This window comes from Tenrec ecaudatus, chromosome 2 (assembly GCF_050624435.1).
Source record: "Tenrec ecaudatus isolate mTenEca1 chromosome 2, mTenEca1.hap1, whole genome shotgun sequence".
In the NCBI taxonomy this organism is placed as follows: Eukaryota; Metazoa; Chordata; class Mammalia; order Afrosoricida; family Tenrecidae; genus Tenrec; species Tenrec ecaudatus.
Genome location: NC_134531.1, coordinates 167,246,325 through 167,268,211, shown reverse-complemented (window position 1 = coordinate 167,268,211; position 21,887 = coordinate 167,246,325). Strand labels below are relative to the sequence as shown.

General features: G+C 39.6%; 1 protein-coding gene across 2 annotated transcripts in view; it reads right to left on the bottom strand.

Annotated features, from left to right (window-relative positions):
* Positions 1-21,887, bottom strand: part of SGCD (sarcoglycan delta) — a 517,919-nt gene that overhangs the window by 133,456 nt on the left and 362,576 nt on the right. For both annotated transcript variants that reach the window (XM_075541882.1, XM_075541881.1), the window contains exon 6: positions 264-336. In XM_075541882.1, coding sequence (XP_075397997.1) covers positions 264-336 — 73 coding nt within the window. The remainder of the gene's footprint in view (positions 1-263; positions 337-21,887) is intronic.

Sequence of the window (21,887 nt, the reverse complement as noted above, 5' to 3'; positions counted from 1 at the left end):
CTTTAGGAAACAACCACATGACAAACCAGTGAATTCTGTGGACCGCACAGTTAGAACACTCTCCCCCGCCTTGTCCAGTGCTTCCCTCTTCTCTAGCTGCCAGAGAGCCTCCTCTCTTGGTTTTGGCGTATTTTCGCCCCACCCTTCCTCCCCAGGCTCTGTGTTCCTGTCATGACATTGTAGATGCAAAATGCAGCCACAGCCAGCTGTGCTGGCATGCACAGAAAGCCACCCGTCAACGCGACCCAAAGTCAAAAGTTTACCTGAGTTCCTTGAAGGGGTCTGCCCTGACATTAGGAGTTTCTATAGACTTAGGGAACACTGTACCCTCTGCTCCTGAAAGAACAAAAGAAGAAAAAAAGCAAACACAAGTTGGAGGCGTTGGAGACGTCACCTGGGGGCACAATCAGCACACTGATTGGAGCGAAATGGAGTGAATCCCTTTCCCGGCCCAGTTCACACACATTCTGCCGCTGGCTTGAGGGCTTCCCGCTAGAGGAGCACGGAACCCACTCATGCAAAGGGCCTTTGAAAAAATCAGGAATTTCTTTAGAAAACATTCTTGCTGAGACCAGAGTGAGGCCATTAAGCAAATGCAATCATGAGTTTTAAAAAGGAAGAATCATTTTTTAAAAAATTAAATGAAAGTGGCTAGAAATGGTATGAACTGACTCTTTCTCCCTCATAAACTATGAATAACCACGCAGCTGGAAATGTTTCCACAAAGAGCGGCAGAAACCCCCTCAATGCAGTGCAGGGCACAAACTATAACAGAGGGTAGGAAACATTGTTAGGTATTTGCCAAATGACAAGCACAAGTTTTTCAGTAAATAACGTTCACCTCTCTTATCTTGAACCCAACAGAGGACTAGGAGAAATCATTTGAAGTGCATTGCTTTTCCACTCTGGGCATTAGGATCGATTCCTGACCCAAACTCGATATTTAGTTCTTCATTGTCCTATAGGCTTTTATCTTTACGACTTGTCAACACCAGCTAACTCTTTCCAGCCATAAAGATTGTTATTATCTGATTTGTCCACTCCGAAGTGTTTCCAAATCATTTAAAGCTCAGTTTATCACACACAATTACACTGGGCATTAGATTTTCAATTAAAGGTAGCTGAGGCAGTATCCAGTTCTTTAAAGTAAGAAGTGTTTATTTTTATACAATCAGTGTACTCTTTGATGCTGCAAGGGGATAATATTTTTCCTGTATATGTGAATTTCCAGAAGTTGTTTGCAATGTGAGGAGGCCTAGACATTCTCTACTGACCACGGATAGTCCTCATCTAGATTTATCCTTGCATAAGCTTGATTCTAGTAAAATACATAAACCAACTCCCCCTTGTAACAAACTCTGTTGTTCTATTTGCACATGGGGACAAAATGACACAGAACTGAACTGACAGCGCCTATCGATGACAGTAATCACCACCACCCAGTCCTGTGCATTCTCTAACTTATTCCTGCACTGGAGCCTGCTGCTTGAGGCACTGAGTTAGCTTATCTCATTAGACCAATCCGTCTACTCTTCCTGCTGACGCTGTATCTTACCAAGCAAGATGCCCTTCTCCTAGGACTTGTCCAAAGTATGTGAGATGCATTCTCTCTACTAAGGAGCATCCTGGCTATCCTTCTTCTAAGACAGATTGTTTCATTCTCTGGAAGTCCATAGGATATTAAATATTCTTTGCCAACACCATAATTCAAAGCCTTAATTCTTCTCTAGTCTTATTTATTCATATCCACGTTCCTTAAGATGCAACCCACAGCGAAGGCTATAAAAGTTATTGTTCTTCATTGGCACGTGCATCTCGTCTTATTTGCTTTCAGCATGCAAGGCCGTGTCATCTGCATACTACAGGTCGTTAATGAGTCTTCTTTCAGTCTTGATGCCTTTTTCTTTTGTATAATCTAACTTCTCAGATTTTTGTTCAACATACAGATTGACTAAGGGAAACATTGACATTTCCCTTTTCTGCATTTAAACATCACCTTGTTCTGTTCAAATAACTGCCTCTTGGTCTATATATAAGTTCCACATGAGCAAATTAAGTGTTCCAGAATTCCCATTCTTCACAATGGGATCCATATTTGTTAGGATTCACACTCCGGAATACCTTAGTATCATCAATGAAGCACAAGTAAACACCATTCTGGTATTCTCTGCTTTCTACCATAAACCACCTGACATTAGCAATGATATCTCTCATGCCACATCCTCTACTGCATTCACCTTAAATCTCTGGCAGCTCCCTGTCAAGGTACTGCTGCAACCTTTTCTAAATTCTCTTCATCAAAGTTTTTTAATAGTTCTATTGGCATATCATTCACGTATCATACAACTCCATTATTCAATCATATTTTAAAAAGTTGTTCGATCATCACTACAACCAATTTTAGGAACATTTTCTCAAGCACTTTTTGTTAGCTTCCCATTTGCCCTCAAGCTCCTCTGCCATACCACCAAGAAACCATGAATCCAGTTACTGTGTCTGTAGATTTACCTATCCTGGATTTCACATACTGAAAAACATATAAAACAACCAAAACAATAACAAAGTACAACAGGGAAAAAACTCAATTGAAAGGTGTGTTAGGCCAGGTTGACTAGAGAAGCAAATGCAGTGACACTCATTTGTGTATAAGAAAGAGGTTTATAACAAGGCATGATTATATATCAGCACCTATCAAGAAAATATCCCAGCTGTCTATCTGTGTTAGGCAGGGTTCTCTTAGAGAAACAAAACCAGGACACTCAATGACTATATGTATGTAAGAAGATAGGTTTATTCAGCAAGAAGGAATTTAACATCTAATTAATCCACACAGCAGTACAGATGGTTCAGTTCAAATCACTTCTAGAACAATTAATGTACTGGAAGTCCTTCAATGCATGTGGGCTGCCAGGTCAAAGGTCAAGGAAGCAGAGTCCTCCCTAAGGCAAGGCAGGCAGAGTCTGCCCACAGGAAGCAAACAGCAGCGTGAGTCAGTAACAGTTAGTAGTTTGGGAGCATAGTGAAGTAGGCCCTGATGGGATATCAAATTCAAGCAATGCAAAATGATAGGATCCACCAGCCTCAAGCTCATGAGACGGATGCGCCAGCAACATGACAAAGCAGGTCTCAAAGGAGCCTCAAGCCCTAGCAACACGATCCATGAGTTGGCTTGGCCCACAGATAGTACAGCTCACAGGTGGAGTCAGAGAAGTAGCTAAAGCAGCAACACACTGGTCCGATCACCACAGAACAAGCGAGAAGTGGGTGGGCTTTGCAGAACCCTTTATCTCTATGTCCTCCAATCAAACTCCAACCTCATTAATCCCATATATTCCTATTGACCAAGTTGGCACAATAAACCTAACTGTCACACTAACTCAAGTTCATCAGTCTAATACTAGTCCATAAGCCCTTCAGACTTGCAGCCAGATGTAATGATGCAGAGTGCAAGAAGATCACATGTAAATGGGTACAGAGTCATGTGGATCCATGGTTGGTGGAAGCTTGGCAGGGATCTTATAGCATTAAGGATGGCCAGCAAGCAGGAAGATGAAGGGGGAGAGAGAAAGGAGACTCCCAGGGTTCTCCTTATAATACTACAACCCCCTCCCCCCCAAGGAGGCACAATCAGGCTATGACGTGATTGACAAGTTGGATTCTATTCCTAACTTTCATAGATCTTCAAGTTGATATAAAATCGTCTAACTTCCATAAAAAGAAAGCAGTTTTTTAGTTTTATTAAAAAACTAAAAATTAAAAATAGGCCCAAAGGGAGGTCAAATGTTAAGGTCAAATTTTAACCTAATTGCACCTGCAATAATTCACTTTCTTATGTACTCTGAATGACAGCAAGGATACTCAAATCTCTGGTGTCTGATCAGAGGGAATTCACTGGAAGCTTAATCTGAGTATATTTCCCCTTCTCTTAAAAAAAAAAACAACCCAAAACTGAAATAAGTTTAAAATGGGTCAAAAAAGAGATCAAATGATATTAGATTGTAATCAAACTATATCTGCCATAATCAACATTACAATACTCTGTCTGATAATGAGGCTATTTACATCCCTTTCACTATAGTGAGAGGGAATTCATCAGACACTTAATCCACCTGCAGACCCTGCAAATGGATTGTGGGCATTCACTGTTATCCATAGCCTTCGGCAAACTGGTATACACAATTTAATCTGTTATCAATCCCTCTTCAGATTCACATATCATTATTTATGATCCTTGGATCACACAGGCTGGCATGCTTCTTACATGTGGATTTAATTGATCCCTCACTTAGATTGGCTGCTTGTTGGAAAACACGCCTTACGACCCTAGCCCAGGAGCTATTCTTTCTGATTGCTGAGCATTGTCTCATTTCTTTGCTACATTTTGTTATAGTCTTCATATCTTCAGTGATCTCTTCATGAGGGTAAACATCAAGCAGGGTATTTCACATGAACTAATTGCTCTGAGATTAGGGTAGGGCTAGATTTACCAAAGTTTTATTTGCCTGTGATATTAATGTTTTGTTTTGTTTAATGATTTCACAGTTCTGTTGGGTCACCTTTGTTTTGAATGGCCATAGATATTGATCTCTTCCAGTCATTGGCGAGGTGACTGTCTTACACTTTTCTTATAGTGCTTCCAGGGCTACATTCAGTTGTTCAAACATTTCAATTGGAATCCATCAAGTCCCGGAGCCTGTTTGTTTTTGTTTTACAAATGGCTTCAGTGCAGCGTGGACTTCCCCCTTCAATGCCATCAGTTCTTGATCATGTGCCATCTCTTGAAATGGTGGAACATCAATCAATTGTTTTTGGTACACTGACTCTGTGTATGCCTGGCATCTTCTTTTGATTATTCCCTCATCACTCCATATTTTGCTTGTAAAATCCTCAGCAAACGGTGCCACCAATGATCCAATGCACCCATCCACAAAAAATGCCTACTGCCATCAAGTGATTCCCATTCATAGTGACCCTATAGGTCGATGAATGACAACCCTTTGGATGCTAAGACTCAAGTCTTTATGGGAGTAGACAGTCTTATATCTCGCTTGTGTAATGACTGAAGGCTTCCAACCACTGATCTTGTGGTTAGCACTTCAGTGCATAGCCAAATACATCATCACAGCTTTTTCAATATATCCACAGCCTCCATTAAGTACGCATTTTAATGTAAATGGAACAATGTTTTACACATCATGAGGAATCCAATATGGCTGGGAAGTCTGAGCCTCTGTGTAACCCTTTATAAAGGAACTTTGGAGGGGGACGGGGGTGGGGGTGGGCTCACAGAATTCAGCAGCCTGAGATCTGGACCACCCCTGAGCAATCAAGCACAGGATGCTTAACCTCAAAACATCAAATACATGGAGTTTGCACAACATATTATTTCAAAACCATGGGGCAACTGAAGAAATAAAGAATACACTTGAAAATTTCCTTGAAACACATGAGAACAAAAATACAGCATATCAAAATGTCTGCGAAACAATGAAAGCAGTACTCACTCAGAGGATAGTCTATTGTAATAAATACACACATCAAAAAGGAAGAAAGAATTAAACACCTTAGCACGTAGTACTACAATTGAAACATCACCAGCACACTTCCTCAGACACTAGGGGGAGCGGGAAGAATAAAGTAAAAAAAAAAATGTATCAGAATTTTTTCTTACAAACTAGAGGGGAAAACAATACAAAGAGTTGGTGCTTCAAAAACATTAACTAAAAAAGGAAAGGTAGATAAAGCAAATATTATGAATAAGACATGAAATTGGAGGCATTACAACAGAATCAACTGAAATCAATCTCAAAAAGCCTGCAATACAAGAAGAAATAGGTCAGGTCATTAAAAAGACTCCCAACATCAAGAAAGTCTGGGACCAGATGAGAAGAATTAATACCAATCTTACATGAACTACTGCACAATACAGAAACAGAAAATATACTATCAAACTGTTTTTTATTTGTGTTTTTTTAAAATAAGTCTAACACTGATACCTAAGCTAGGCAATGGCATCAACAGAATTGAAAGATTTAGACCAATATTCCTGCTGAATGTAGGTGCCCAGATTTTCAACAAAATTCTAGCCAACCTAATTCAATGAAGCATAAAAAAAAATCACAATCAAGTGGGAGTCATACTAGGTATGCAAGGATGGTTTAATAATATAAAGATAACCAATTTAATCTACCACATAAGAACCATACAATTATATTAAAACATGCAGAAAAGGTGTTTGATAAAACTTAACATCTGTTCTTGAAAAAAGAACTCAATAAAATCAGACTACAAGGTATATTTCCCCACATAACAAAGGTCATGTATGTGAAATCAACAGCTAGCATCTCATTGAGTGGAGAAAAAAATGAAACTTTTCTCCTTTGAAAGGGAACCAGATTGGGTTGCCCTTTATCATCACTCTTATTAAGATTATCCTGGAAGTTTCGTCAGAGCTGTAAGACAGCAAAACGATTAAAGAAATCTATAATGGCACAGAAGAAATAAAACTCGATTTGCACACAGAAAAACCCCAATTGAAAAATTGCTCAAACTAATTGAAAAAATTGGCAATGTAGCAAGCTATAAGATCAATCTACAGAAGTCAGTTAGATTCTTGTATATTAAAGAAGATGACACCAAAGAAGAAATTCAAAACACCATTTACAATAACTACTCAAAAGACAGACTCTTCAGGAACAAGACTTCTCAGAGAATAAGACGTATGCAATGAAAGCTTTAAAACACTCTGCAAGGAACTAAAAGACACTCACCCACACTTATTCCTAGATGAGAAGACTAAACATAGTGAAAATGTCATCGTTACTAAAAACACTTTACAAATTCAATGCAATTCTCATTCAAACCCCACACAATTCTTAAAAAAAAATAGCAAAGTATACGGGCTTTCCCTTTCAGATTTAAAAACCTACGGCACAGTCATAGTCATCAAAACTGCTTGCTACTGGTACAATGATACATGCGAAGACCAACTGGGTAGAATTGAGAACCCAGAAATACCACCAAGTGCTTTCAGATACCTGATCTTTCACAAAAAACTAAAATACATTAAGTGCAGAGGCGAGAGGTCTTTCAACAAATGGTGCTAGAAAAATTGGATATCTACCTGCAAAAGCATGGAACAAGACCGACCCTTAATATGAAAAAATGAATTAAACATGGATTAAAGACTGAAATATAAATCCTAGAACCATAGGACCATCAATGAGAAAATAAGGATAAACTTTAGGCCTCAATATAAGGCAGAAATATACTTCTGAATATAATGGAAGATGCCAGCACTTTTGAATACAAAACTGAGAACTGGAACCTTCTAAATTATTTAAAAAATAAATTTAAAAAGATAATGGGATTTTTTTCCACAATTAAAAAATGATAACATTTATGCACATCAAAAGACAATTAAAAGAGTTAGGAGAAGGTACATACTAGGAAAAATATTTCAGCAATGATAAACAATAGAAAAAGGGCTGATTTCCAAAATCTATACATAAACTACAACATTTCAATAAGAAAAATACTAGTAACTCAATAAAAAATGGGCATAACCGGTGGGACTTGATCAAGAACAATGTATCTGAGAGGAAATCTTGAGAGTTGAATGGAGGGTAGGCATGATAGTGGGATAGGAGAAAGGTGAAAGGAAATAGAGGAAAGTAGTAGGAGACAAAAGCTATTTATAGAGGTATAACTATAGGCATATATACATGCACACATTAATATATAATGAAAGGTATATAGGTCAATTTACATATATGTATATGATAAGTATTAAAATAGCAGACAGACTTTGGGCCTCTACTCAAGGCCTCCCTTAACACAAGAACACTTTGTTCTGTAACCTGGCACTCTTTGATATTCAATTTCCCAGTAGAATCACTGAAGATGAAATGGGTGCATAAGAAAATGTGCTGAAGAGAGCAGATGGTGCCCGGCTATCAAAAGATATAGCATCTGGAGTCTTAGAGGGTTGAAGTCAAACAAGTGGTCATCTAGCAGATAAGCAAATAAGCCCACATGGAAGAAGCACACCAGCCTGTGTGATCATGAAGTGTCCATGGGATCAGACAACAGGTATCAAAAGATCTAAAACAAACAACTATATCAATGCAAAAGAGGGGAGGTTGGAGTGGAGATCCAAACTAATATCCCCCCACATAAGTGGTAAAAGGAGGAGATGATTCAGTCAAGGTGTAGTATAGCACCAAAGAATCACACATCATTCCTCTAGTTCCTGAATACTCCCCCACCCCCACTGCCAGTTCTAACTTACAAATCTGGCTAGCCTGGAGAATGCTCATTAGTACAGATAAGAGCTCTCGACACAGGGAATTCAGCAAAGATAAACCCCTTAGGGACAGTAATGGGAATAGCGGTATCAAGAGGGCAAGGGAATGGTAAGAGAGAAGGATGAGAAAAGGGGAAACCCATCACAAAGATTGGATACATAGCCCCCTAAACCCCAAGTAGGGGGCAGATAAAGGAAATGTGGATGAAGGGAGACAAAGGACAGTGTAAGATATGAAATAATAATAACAATACATAATTGGTCAAGGATACAGAGGGATGGGAGCGGGGAAGGATGGGGAAAAAATAGGAGCTTATATCACGGGGTTCAAGCAGAAGATGTCTTGGAAATGATGATGGCAACATATGGACAAATATGCTTGATACAATTGATGTATAGAATAAGGGCTGTAAGAGACCCCAATAAAATGATGGGGAAAAATGGGCATAAGACATGAATAGACAGACAACTTACTAAAAATGATGTCCAAGTTGCCAACAATCATATGAAGAAAGGTTCACATTCATTAGTAACAAGTGAAATAGAAATTAAAACAACAATGCTATATGACCTCTCACTGACACTCTTAGTGAAATTCAAAGAAACAGAAAATAATAAATGGTGGATGGGATCTAGAGAGTTTAGAATAGTAATATATTGATGGTGGGATTGTAGAATTATATTAACTATGGAAATCAGTTCGGCACTACTTAAAAACAAATGCAAATTCAAATACCTTATGATCCTACATTCCCTCTACTTGTTCTATAAAGAAAAAAGGATAAAGCACAAATATTTATTGAAGCATTTTTAAAACAGCAAAAGATGAAAGCAATCAAAGACTTCAACTATAGAGGAATGGATAAACAAACTGATACATTCATTCAGTGGAATATTTTGCATCCTAAAGAAAACAATGATGAGTCTGTCAAATACCTTAACACGTGGACAAAATTAGAGTATGCCACACTTAGCAAAGTAGGTCAACCTCATGAAGATAAATAACACTGCTATTAAAAAGCAATATAACGAAAAATAAAAATGATTTTCACACCGAAGGACAAGACTTTACAGACTAGAGTGAGGCTGCGGTGGGCGGCAGGTAGAGAAGAGAGCGAGGGTGTAGGGATAAAGAAGATCCACATATACAAAGTGATTCATGGGATCTTGTCACTGATCAGATTAGATGAAATCAGCTACACAGAAAATGATTCTTTTCGTTTTTTGGGGGGGTGAGTATTATACTCCATAAACAAAGATAATTTTAATTGGTTTTTATTTATTTATATATAAATTTTTAAGAGACTGAGAGAAGAGTCACAGCCTTAAAAATGCTCCCAATTCCTTACCCTTCAGTTCTAACCACTGGTCTGAGTGGCTGTAAAAGGAGGGAAAGTAAACTGAAGCAGACTTTGATTCTTTTGTGACATGAATGTTTGAAATAAGCAAACAAAACAGTGTTCATCGCTGTTGTTCTCTGAATAAAGTATTTATTTTGTTCTTGTGATTTAGGCGTTCCCCCCCACAAATGTTACAGCAGTTTTAGTCATCATAGCCCCCAAATTATAAGGCACCAACATGTTCTCGAGTAGGTAAGTGCATAAATGATCTCTGAGACCTCCATAGAGTGGAGTATTATTCTGCTGTAGAGAGAGGTGAGGGAATGGTTGTCCCTAAGCTAGTACCCAGCACCAGGAGGGTTTGAATCCATCCAGCCGGAGGCCCCATAGAAAGGACGGGTCTGGTGCTGGGTTTCTGGAAAGGTGACTGCTCTCCCGGGTAACAACACTCCCCACCCCTGGTCTCAGTCACACATTAACAACAAAATAAACAAAAACAAAAAAGAACTACCAAGCTATGAAGAAAAGACAGAGGAACCTTAAATGCATTTATGGTGATTTAAGCTTTATTGCATTCTCTGTAACTGAATAGAAATGTCTCGACTTGTAGCTGACCATGACTGTGAGCCTAAGTTAGCTTTTGTTCCACACACACTTGAATACCTTTCCCATAATAAACACTTTTTGCATGGGCCTTTGGTAAGTATGCAAGAGTCCCAGGGTGACAAAAACAGCTAAGCACTCGACCAAAAGGTAGGCTGTGGAAACTCATCCAGAGACACCAAGGGAGAAACCCCTGGTAATCTGTTTCCCCAAAGTCATACCCTTCCAAGCCCTATAGAAGAGCTCTGCGCTGTACACATGGGGCGCCCTGAGTCAGAACCAACACCTGCTTGCTACCTGGTGGATAACCTAGGTGAGCTGAAGTCACATTAACTTTTGCATCACCAGAATGTAGCCCTGGGTAGTCTGAGGCTCAATGGCAAGACCTTCCCCACTTTTCTGTACCATCTCCAACTTTTCTTTTATCGTAAGACTCCAACAGGCCACAGTTGTAATTCAAAGACACTTAACTTTGAAATTCTTAGAGTTTTAAAAGGTACATCTTCCCCTTCAGTAGTGGAAGGACAGTTCGTGGTTTTACACTGTTCACACTCATTGGTTCTAAGCTCATATCCCTTCTTCTACCAAGATTGCCACAGAAATAACCATTACTTCTAAATTTTTAGTATTTAACGGCTGCAGTAAATTAGTTTCCATCTGGTTTGCTTATCTGTTCCTCCCATCAACTTGCATGGTTTTGAAGCTGAGGACTAGATACTTCACAACTTTTTGATTGTGGGCAATTCTTACGCACAGTAAGATATATGTTGCATTTACCCAGGTGACTCATCGGAAGGGCTGAATGACATTGTCTCATGTAAAATGAGCCTTGACATTGCTTCTATCACATCCAAACCTTGTGCTCTGCCTGTTCCTTCCCTTGCCAGGTATAATGAGGAAAACCCACCTAATCTCTCCCTTCTGATGTCTGTACAAAGCTTAAGAGGAGCTGCATCCCTGCAGCTGGAAGCCCTCTGCTCCACGAAACCTCTAGCTCCTTCTAAAAAGGTCTAAAGATACAGCAAAGTTATCTAGCACCCAAGCGATACTCACTAGGTGTTTGAGGTCTCTTTTGGATGATTGGGGTCAAGTCCTCAGTTTCTGCTCTCATCATCCTGCTTGCCATCCTCTGGGCTCTGCATGCCACACGCTCCATTACAGTCCCTTCCACAGATCTGTTGCCAGGGGCTAGTTACTTGCCTAGAACCATGATGACCCTGTGCTCAATGGAACAAAACACTAGCTGGTTCTTTATCATCCCCCTGATCAGTTCATAGTTTGACCATAAGGTGTCCTCTGGCTGATTTTCAGAAGTAGATTTACAAAAATAGATTTCTCCCTAGTCCATCTCAGTCTGAGAGCTCCACTGAAACCTGTTCAGTGTCGTAGAAATACATAGGCCTCCAAGGTCAATTGGGTGGTGGCTGCACATGAGGTGCATTATTTAGCTGGAAATACATATTTGTAAACCAATTACAACACTTACTGGGGATGCATTTTACATTCTTTGAAAACTTTTATCTCAACTGTTCAACTAGATTGTAAACTTCCTGGAACCAGGGATGAAATCATATAGAATGTAGTCAGTTCCCACCTTAAGTTCTTAAGTCTTCTTGATTCGTTTCCAATTAGTACTGATGTTTTCACGGAAAAACTAATTCGTTTTTATAAAATTCCTCATACAATGCATTTGGCTTTGAATGGATGCCCCAAATCACACTACAAAGTTTATTTTTGTTCAAGTTTTAAAACAAGGACTCTGCTAATAAAAAGAAGGTTGTTTAGGCTTAATACTCGAGTCTTTATAGTACACTGCAACTTATAGGCATATGGTATCTTCCTCAGACCAGGGAAACTACTAATTCTATGGATAAGAGGCTGGAGCTTAGAAAAAGTTGGGTGGCTCTTGAGTGCTAGAGCTTGACTCGCATGCATGGCCTGGATTCTAGAACCCGCTGTCAGTGTGTGTAGCATCTTACTTGTTTCCTGAATGCCAAATCAATAGAGCTACCTACCAAACCCAACAAAGCCAATTCCTTGCTAGCTGGCAAGTCTCTTCAGGTTCATGGCCATTCCATTGTGTGGAGCAGAACTGTGTTCCATAGGGTTTTCAGGAATGTGACCTTTGGGAAACATACCACCAGGCCTTCCTTTCCAAGTAGCTTTGGGTGGATTTGAGTCACCATGTGTTTGGTTATTAGTTGAGTTATTCAAATTTTATGACAACCAGGTATTCTAAACCATGTTAAATAGAACCTACTAATTGGTAAGTCAGCAGAAGCCAGAGAGGCTGCGCTCTAGATGTGGGAGAGAAATGAAAGGGGAAACCACTCATATTCCCTCAGCTCCTTCTTACTTTCCAACCAGACACTTTCCATCTTGTTTCTGTTGACCTTTGATCACTGGTACCCAGATGAAAGTAAGACGCCCAGATATGACTTCCCAGGAGAAGGTAGCAGTCATTCCATAATCAAGTAACCTTGGGCAAGAGATTCCATCTTTATGATGTTCACTTCCCTCTCCGTGAAGAAAGGATATTGTTAGCACCTATATCTCATAAGACGTTTGTGGAAGGAGCATGGAGAGGATGTCTGACACAGAGCGATCAAAACATGATTAATAGTTACTAAAATACTACTACAAGTACAAAGTATTTATGGACTCTACTCATTTTTTCTCTTATCTGGGTCCTCTATGGCTCATTAAAAATAGTGTTCTCTAAACACTATAAGGAGCCCTGGTAGCTTTGGTTACATGTTGGGCTGCTTACCACAAGATGAGTTCAAACCACCAGCTACTCACCAGGAGAAAGGTGAGGCTTTCTCCTCCCGTAAAGAGTTAAAATCTCTGAACCTACACGATAGCTATACCCTGTCCTAGAGGGTTGCTATGAACCAGCAACCCACTAGCAGAGAGTCTGTTAAAAGCGTTTAAACACTCTAAATTCAGAACTGTGAGTAGGCTAGTATTTAATTTGATTTTTTGAACATCCCTGTGAGACAGAAATCCTAGCATCTAGTTCATGGATGTGGAATCTGAGGATCAGACATGTTAAGTAGTTTTCCAAAGGTCACGTGTGAAGGAGGACAGCTGGGATTTCAACCAGGGACCAAAATCTCCTAATTGCTACACTAGAGCCTAGCCCTAGAGCATAACTTCAGTAGATAAAGTCACTCTTTCCTTGATCATCTTTTTATGAAATGTGAATGAAAGCCAATATTTAAATCCTCAATTAGAACTTGCTAAATCCCTAGTTACTCCTATCCAAGAATAATTCACATGTACAACGAAATGAGCTAATAATACTTCCTAAAGGGTCTATTTTCTTTCCAAGCCTTATCACAGTTCTGATAGTCACACCATTTTTCACATTGCTAGAAGGGCAGAGTGGACTACTATCCTCCAGGACGAATTCTCCCATCCCTCCCTCTACCCATTCTTGAGTAATAAATTATTCTCAATTTTATTATTTCATAAAGGTTTCCATTAAAGCCTTACCGACTGATTCCTTCTTTTGACACAATACAATTTACTGGCAATAAATGTTCATAAACAGTTTGAGTGAAAATCCATAAAGCCATTTCAGCTTTATTTTAAGTTCCATTTAATGTCCCTCAAAAATGATTTCATCAATGTGTTTCCATTAGCTGGTTCTGTGCCCAATAACTTAATTCCACACAATCATTCAAGAACTTATAAAGCATGTGACAGGATTTATCTAAAGTATTTTGAATCACCATAAAGATCAGCTCAATGGCTCTTTTTCTTAACACAGGTGGGGGTCCACTTGAAAACAAATCTCAGTCACTTGGTTGCCATAGTAACAGAGGGTCAGCTTGTCCTGTCTGAAAGTCCCACTGAAGAAGAGAGCTTAGTTTGGCCAGACTTCCCCCTGGAACTGTCCTGTCAAGAGACTAGAAGTCCAGGCCAGAGGGAAATCAGTAAGTTGAGAGTAACCCAAACCTTAACCAAATTCACTGATATTGAGTCAATCTTGAGTCTTATGAGAGAAGGGGTGAGAAATACCATAACTTAGTGTTTCCTCCCCTCAAATATAGAATATCATGAAGCTTCACTTAATTTAAGCAGATCATTGTCTTTATCCGTGTTTCTTTGCCATAAGGAGCTGTGGGTTAGTAAGGTAACAGGTCTATTCTGTCCTAGAGAGTCTTTTTCAGTTGGAATTGAATTGATAACAGTGGGCTTGTTCCCCTGTCAGGAAAACTGATCAACTCAGAATAACAAAATAATTCCTACTACATTTTCTCAGGATTTAAGAAGCAAATACATGCAATTCAACTTGTGTCCAAACACACTAGTATTTCATTCATAGAAATAATCACCAGAAAACACATCTTGTGCACAATAAATTACAAAGAACAGATTTTACTGTGGCTGAAACTAAGATGTAAAATAAAATGTTGATGATAACTCAGGGAGAATCTCCAAAATTGACTGGGGAAAATGAAACTTTGTCAAATATAATGAACACCAGAGTGCCAAAAACAGCCTAGCTTAAAGCCAGTCAGGCGCTGAGGTAGTTATATAATCGTTTGTCAATTTGAGGATTAAGAGTGAAGGGGTGGAGTCTGCCTTGTCAATTGGGTCACAGAGGCTTAATGCTGAAAGAAAAAAATATATAGGTCTGCATAATCTGGTATCAAAAACTTGGACTTGTGAAAAATCTTAGATACACAAGCAAAAATTACTATAATAGGACCTATACCCAGTAAAATTTTACACAGAAAAAATTTGATAAATCAAATCTTTGTTATAGATAGAAAATAATTGATCTTAAGGATAATAATTTTTTTTTAATTTGAGGAAAGATAATGGTACTTTTTAAACACCTAATAAAGAATCTTCACAACTAAATATTTTCTTCTTAATGAACATTCATTAATATGATATAATTGTTATTAATGTTATTTGATTTTTATTCTTTTAAATTCATGGACTAAGAGTCATCTTTGGGTTTAAACTGCATGGTCTCAATATTAACATGTACGATAACTATTGTGTGAAGTCCAGCACTGTTTCAAAATCACAGCATGCATGTAATGTGCAGATACAGCCTAGAAGGAATTTTTTTAACAATGACGTTTTAGTTAATATGGGTACATACTCATACTACTATTAGAATATACCACCACTTGTCTGTCTGCTGGTTGTTCTGTGGTGGCTTGTGTGTTGCTGTGATGTTGGAAGCTATGTCACTGTATTTCAAGTATTAGCACGGTTACCCAAAGTGAGCAGGTTTCAGCAGAGCTGCCAGACTAAGAATGGATCATGAAGAAGGAATAGTCTATCCATTCAGAAGGAGGAACTAGCTACTGAAAGCCTTATGGGTAGCATCAAGATATTGTTAGATACGGAAAACCTAATGAATAGAAACAATATTGTCAAAGGAAGTACAGAAGATAAGTCCCCCAAATTGGAAGGCACTCAAAATATAACTGAGGCAGATCTGCCTTCTAAAATTACAGTGGACCACAATGATGTGCATAAAGTCTGAGGGAGTAAAACCATCAGGACCTTCATTTGCTGAGGGGGGATACCTCAAAATGAGAGGAAACCGCTGAAATATATATAGTTGTTGGAACATCAAGTGAATAATTTATGAATGTAAAACTATTTGAAGTTTTTCTGCATGGAGTGAGGTAAGGGTCTTGCTTAATAATTTTGCAGGTAGATATCCTCTTTCAGCACCACTTAAGAGGGCATCTACTTCCCATTTGATAATTTTGGGGCCCTTATCAAAAATCAGTTGTCTGTGTGCTGATGTTTTCATTTTGGGGTTTCAGCTCTTTTCCATTGGTCCGAATATCTGTCATGATACTAGACCCACAGTGTTTTGACCACTGTGACTGTATCATAAGTGCTAAAGTCAGGTAGAGAAAGCCCTCCTACTTTGTCCTTCTTCTTGAGTTCTCTGCTAATGCTGAGCTTCTTCCCTTTCCATATGAAGTGGATAATCAGCTTTTCCAATTATTTGAAGAAGGATGGTTATAGTCATATTGGGATAGCATTAAACTTATATAGGGCCTTGGGCAGAACTGACATCTTTACTGCATTGAGTCTTCCAATCCACAAGCATGGGATATTCTTCCATTTGTTGAGGTCACTCTTGCCTTCTTGTAATAGTGTTCTGTAGTTCTCCTTGTACAAATCTGTTATTTTTTTAGTCAGTATATCCCCAGATATTTCAATTTGTGCTTGGCTATTGTAAAGGGTTATACCTTAATTGCCTCTTCTTTGATCTTGTCTGATGTGTACAGCAGTCTGATAGACTTCTTTCTGTTGATCTTATATCCTACCACACTGCCATATTCCTCTATCACTTCCAACTCTCCACTTGTGGAGTTCTGAGGGTTCTTGATATATAAAATCATATCATCTGAAAATAACGATGATATGATTTTGCCTCTTCCTTCCCCAAATACCTTTGATGTCTTTTCTTTGTCTTATGTTGTTAGCTGGACCTCCAGTATGATGTTAAATAGGAGTGGGGACAATGGGCATCCTTGTCTGGTCCCCTTTTTCAGTGGGATTGTTTCCATCTTTTCTCCACTGATTCCCACATTGACTGTTGGTTTTTCATATATAGCTTGTATTATATTGAGAAATTTTACTTCCATTCCTCTTATTGAATGTCTTAAACAGGAATTGGTGCTGGACTTTGTCAAATGCTTTTTCTGCATCTATCATTATCATGTGGTTCCTTAAGTTTTCTTGTGTCATTGTGGCAAATAATACTAATTGCCCTTCATATGTTGAATCATCCCTGCATCCCTGGTATGAATCCCACTTGGTCCTGGTGAATTATTTTTATATGCTTTTATATTCTACTGGTCAGTATTTTGTTAAGGATTTTTGTATCTATGTTCATTAGAGATATTGGTCTGTAGTTCTTGAGTGTTGTGGGATCCTTGCCCAACTGGTTTCGGTATCAGAGTTATACTAGCTTCACAGGAGTTCAGGAGTTTGACGTCTTTTTCTATTTTCTGGAAGATTTGTGTAGGATTGGTGTAAGTTCTTCCCTGAATGCTTGGTAGAATTCTCCTGTGAACCGATCTGGCCCATGGGATTATTTTGTTGGTAATCCCTTGATAACCTTGTCTATTTCTTCTATTGCTATGGGTCTGTTGAGGTTCTTGATGTCCATCTGGGATAGTCTAGGGAGGGATTGTTTTTCCAGGTATTTGTCCACAAAGTAGATCACAGATCTTGAGGTAAAACCCCAAACTATTAGGACCATTAGTGAGGGAATGAGGACAAACCTGAGAACCTTGGCACAGGAAATACACAGGCTATCAGAAATAGGCAAGGATACAAACTGACAAGTGGGGTGTACTGAAGATACATCATCTATGTACATCAAGAGAATTCACCGAGACTAATAAGAGAGCCCACAGACTGGGAAAACATCTTTAGCCATGATACATCAGACAATACCCTTACTACTAAAATCTACAATACTTTGCATTCTTACAATAAGAAAAAAACTAACTGCCCACTAAGGAGGTGGGAAAAGATCCTGAACAGAAGTTTCATATGGGCAGAAATCCGAATGTCCAATAAACATCTGAGAAAATGTTCTTGATCATTAGTCATGAGAGAAATGAAAATTAAAGTAACTATGATATACCACGTAACACCCTCAGAGATAGTCCAACTCAAAAAGTCAGAAAGTAACAAGTGTTGGAGGGGCTGTGGGGAGACAGGAACTCTCGTCCACTGCTGGTGGGCTCATAGGTGCGTACAGCCATTATGGAAATCGATTTGGTGACTTCTAAAACAGATGGAGATTGAGCTATCATACGACCCAGTAATCCCCCCTACTGGGCATATACCCAGAAGAGGCAAGAGACAAATGACGGCCAGACATCTGTGCTCCAATGTTCACTGTGGCACAGTTCACAATTGTAAAGAGTTGGAAACAACCCAAATTTCCATCAACAGAAGAATGGATCAAAACACTGTGGTTCATACATACAACGGAGCATTACGCATTCCTAAAAAGCAGCGATGAATGCATCATCGCTGCTTTTTAGGAATGCGTAGTACTCCGCTGTATGTATGAAGCACAATTGCCGCATGGGAGGAACTGTAGGAAATTATGATAAGTGAAGTACGCCAAGCACAAAAGAACAAGTACAATATGAGTATTACCGAGGTAAGCTTAAAAAAAAAACCCCAGGGCATAGGGGGAAAGCTACTATATACATACATCCCTGAGGTGAAGACCATCAACGATGGCAGAGGTCAAACCAAATTTAGGGATACAGGCAGCAGTCAACTAAATAAGAGGGAGAAAGGAGAGAGAGAGAGAGAGAGAGAGAGAGAGAGAGAGAGAGAGAGAGAGAGAGAGAGAGAGCGAGAGAGAGAGCGAGAGAGAGAGATGGAGATGGTAGCAGGGCACTAACCCACCCAAGAGGAGGGTATTGTTTATATCTCCCGAGGAGAGGGAGCAAGAGACCAGGCTTTAACCAGATGCACTAAGATGTGAATACAACATCTCAGCATGTACCAGGGAACCAATAGAGAGGTCTGCGGGGCCAGCTCCAATCCAAACTATGTGGACACCCTGCCCCCTCAGAAGAATTCACTTCAGAGGACAGCACTGGGGCTACAGCTTGAGGAGAGGGGTGCATTGGACTAGAGTACATGGGAGAATCTAAGAGGGATGGAGAGGAAGGAAAAAACATCCTGGCCCATCAAGCCCTGAGAACGATACTTCTGCTTGGAGCAGACAATGCACAGAGAAGACAACAGGGCCAGTCTCACCACAAGACATGATATCCCTCACTAAACCATAACACTGCGGGGAACTACACTGGAGACACAGTGCGGGAATAGAGCACAACCTGACCCCATCATGCTGGGGTGAAACACTAAGGGCATGCAACAGAGCAGCAATGGGAGCAAAGTGATGAAATCCTCAGGGACTACCAAAAATAAACTTTGTAGACAGAGTGTGCACTCCCTGAGACTCGACTAGAAAACACACATAAAGGCCAACAAACATACCTTGAACTATTTGTAGGCTTTTCCATTTTTGTCAGGGGCTTTCTTTTTGTTATTGTCATTTTTCTTTACTGTTGTTATTGTTTCCACTTCCTTTGTTGTTTTATTTGGCTTTGCCTGGATTTTGCACTTATTAATGTAGCTGCATGTCTATCTAAATAAGACAGGTGGATAAATAATTCGGAGATGAAAAGAACAGGACCAATGGTTCTGGGGGATACGGGAGAAGGGGAGGTGGGAGAAAGGAAAGGGGAGGGGAAACCAATGCAGGGGAAAGGGAACAAGTGAACTAAAATCAATGGAAAGACGGGCGTAGGATGCCTAGTGGGCCTTCATCAAGGCCAATGTAGCAGTGAGGAATTACTAAACCTGAATGAATGCCGAACATGATGGTGGGACAAAATGAAAGCAAAAGGAAATAGAAGGCCTAGGAGGCAAAAGACATTTATAGAGGTCTAAATACAGGCATATTCATATGTAAATATATATATAATGAGTGGAAGAGAACTATATACTCATATCTATATGTTAAGACTTATGGTTGCAGATGGACATTGGGCCTCAACTCAAGTACTCCCTCAACACAAGAACACTCTAAAAACCTAGCATTCTGTGATGTTCCCGACATGACTGCAGAAGACAAAATGGGCGCATAAGCAAATGTGGTAAAGAAAGCTCGTAGTGCCTGGCTAGCAAAAGATATAGCGTCTGGGTTTTAAGGTTTGAAGATAAACAAGCGGCCATCTAGCTCAGAAGCAACAAAGCCCACTTGAAAGAAGCACACCAGTCTGTGTGATCATGAGGTATCGAAGGGATCAGGTTTCAGGCATCTAAGACCCAGAACAAAATCATACCCAATGTGAATGGGCGGGGTGAGGCGAGGGGGCCATAGAGTAGAGACCTAATGCCCATCTGTAGACAAATGGACATACCCTCACAGAGGGGTCACAGGGAAGAGATTAGCCAGTCAGGGTGCAGTGTAGCACCAATGAAACACACAAGTTTCCTCTAGTTCTTTGGTGCTTCCTTCCCTTCACTATCATGACCTCATTTCTACCGTACAAATAGGATTAGATCAGAACATGCACACTGCTTCAGGTAAGAGCCCACAACACAGGGAATCCAGGACAGATAAACCCCTCAGGGTCAACAATGAGAGTAGAAATACAGGAGGATCAGGGGAGGGTGGGGGGGAAGGGGGAAATGGATCTTAAGGATCAACCTATACCCCCCCTCCCAGGGGGACAAATAATGGAAAAGTAGGTGAGGGTGATGGAGGACAAGAAAGATATGAAAATAATAATCTGTAACTTATCAAGCGTTCAGGAGGGAGGGAGGGTGGGTAGGGGAGGAAAGGGTAAGAAATGGGAGGCTGACATCAGGGGTTCATATGGGAAGAGAATGCTTTGAAAATGATGATGGCAGCATATGTGAAAATGTGTTTGACTCACTGGATGAATGTATGGATTGTGATAAGAGAAGTAAGAGCCCCCAATAAAAGAAAAAAATTGAAGTTGTCAAAATGAAACAAAAAAAAGACCAATATTCTATATGCTGTTGCTGTTGTTAGGTGCCATTGAGTCAGTTCTGAGTCAGACCCTACACACAACAGAACAAAACACTGCCAAGTCCTGCAGCATCTTGATAATCGTTCTTATGTTTGAGCACACTCTTGCAGCCATTCTTAGCCCATCTTGTTGAGGACTTTCTTCATTTTTGCTTCTCCTCTACCATCCCAAGCATAGTTCCCCAGGAACTAGTCTCTCCTGTTATGCTGTAAGATGTAAGAATATGCAAGATGAAGTGTCTTCCAGAATATGTAAGATGGAGTCTCACCATCCTTATCACTAAGAGCATTCTGGCTTTATTTCTTTTAAGACAAGTTTTTGTTCTTTTGGCAGCTCATGGTACTTTCAATATTCTTTTGCCAACGCCATACTTTGAATGCATCCTTTCTTCTTCAGTCTTCCTCATTCAAAGTCCAACTTTCACATGCGTATGAGGTTATTGAAAATAGCATGGTTTAGGTCAGGCATGCCTTCGTGCTCCTCAAAGTAAACTCCGTGTTTTTCATCACTTTTAAGAGGTCTTGAGCAGCAAACATATTGAATGAAATGTATCATTTGATTTCTTGACAGCTCTTGACTGTGGATGAAAGCAAGTTGAAACCCTTGACAATGCCATTTCCCCCTCTATTTATCATGACATCTGTTGGCAGAGTTGTGGGAATTTTGGTCTTCTCTACAATGAGTTGGAAGCCCTACTGATGGGTACAATCTTTGACCTTCATCAACAAATGGTCCATTTCCTACTCACTTTCAGCAAGCAAGGTGTGTCATCTGCATACCACAGACAACGTTGTTAATAAGCATTACTCTAATCCTGATGCCAAATCTTCTTCATATAATCCAGTTCTATGTATTAGTGAGCTGAAGTGGATGGGTATTGGTCATTTTGAATCAGAAGATCAGTTTCTTATGCCAGGAATGACAGATTCAAGTGGAATGGCATTACATTTATAGCCAAAAAGGAAATTTCAAGAACTATTTGGAAATACAATGCTGTTTGTGATACAATGCATATCCACATAAAAGGAAATTAATCAACACAAA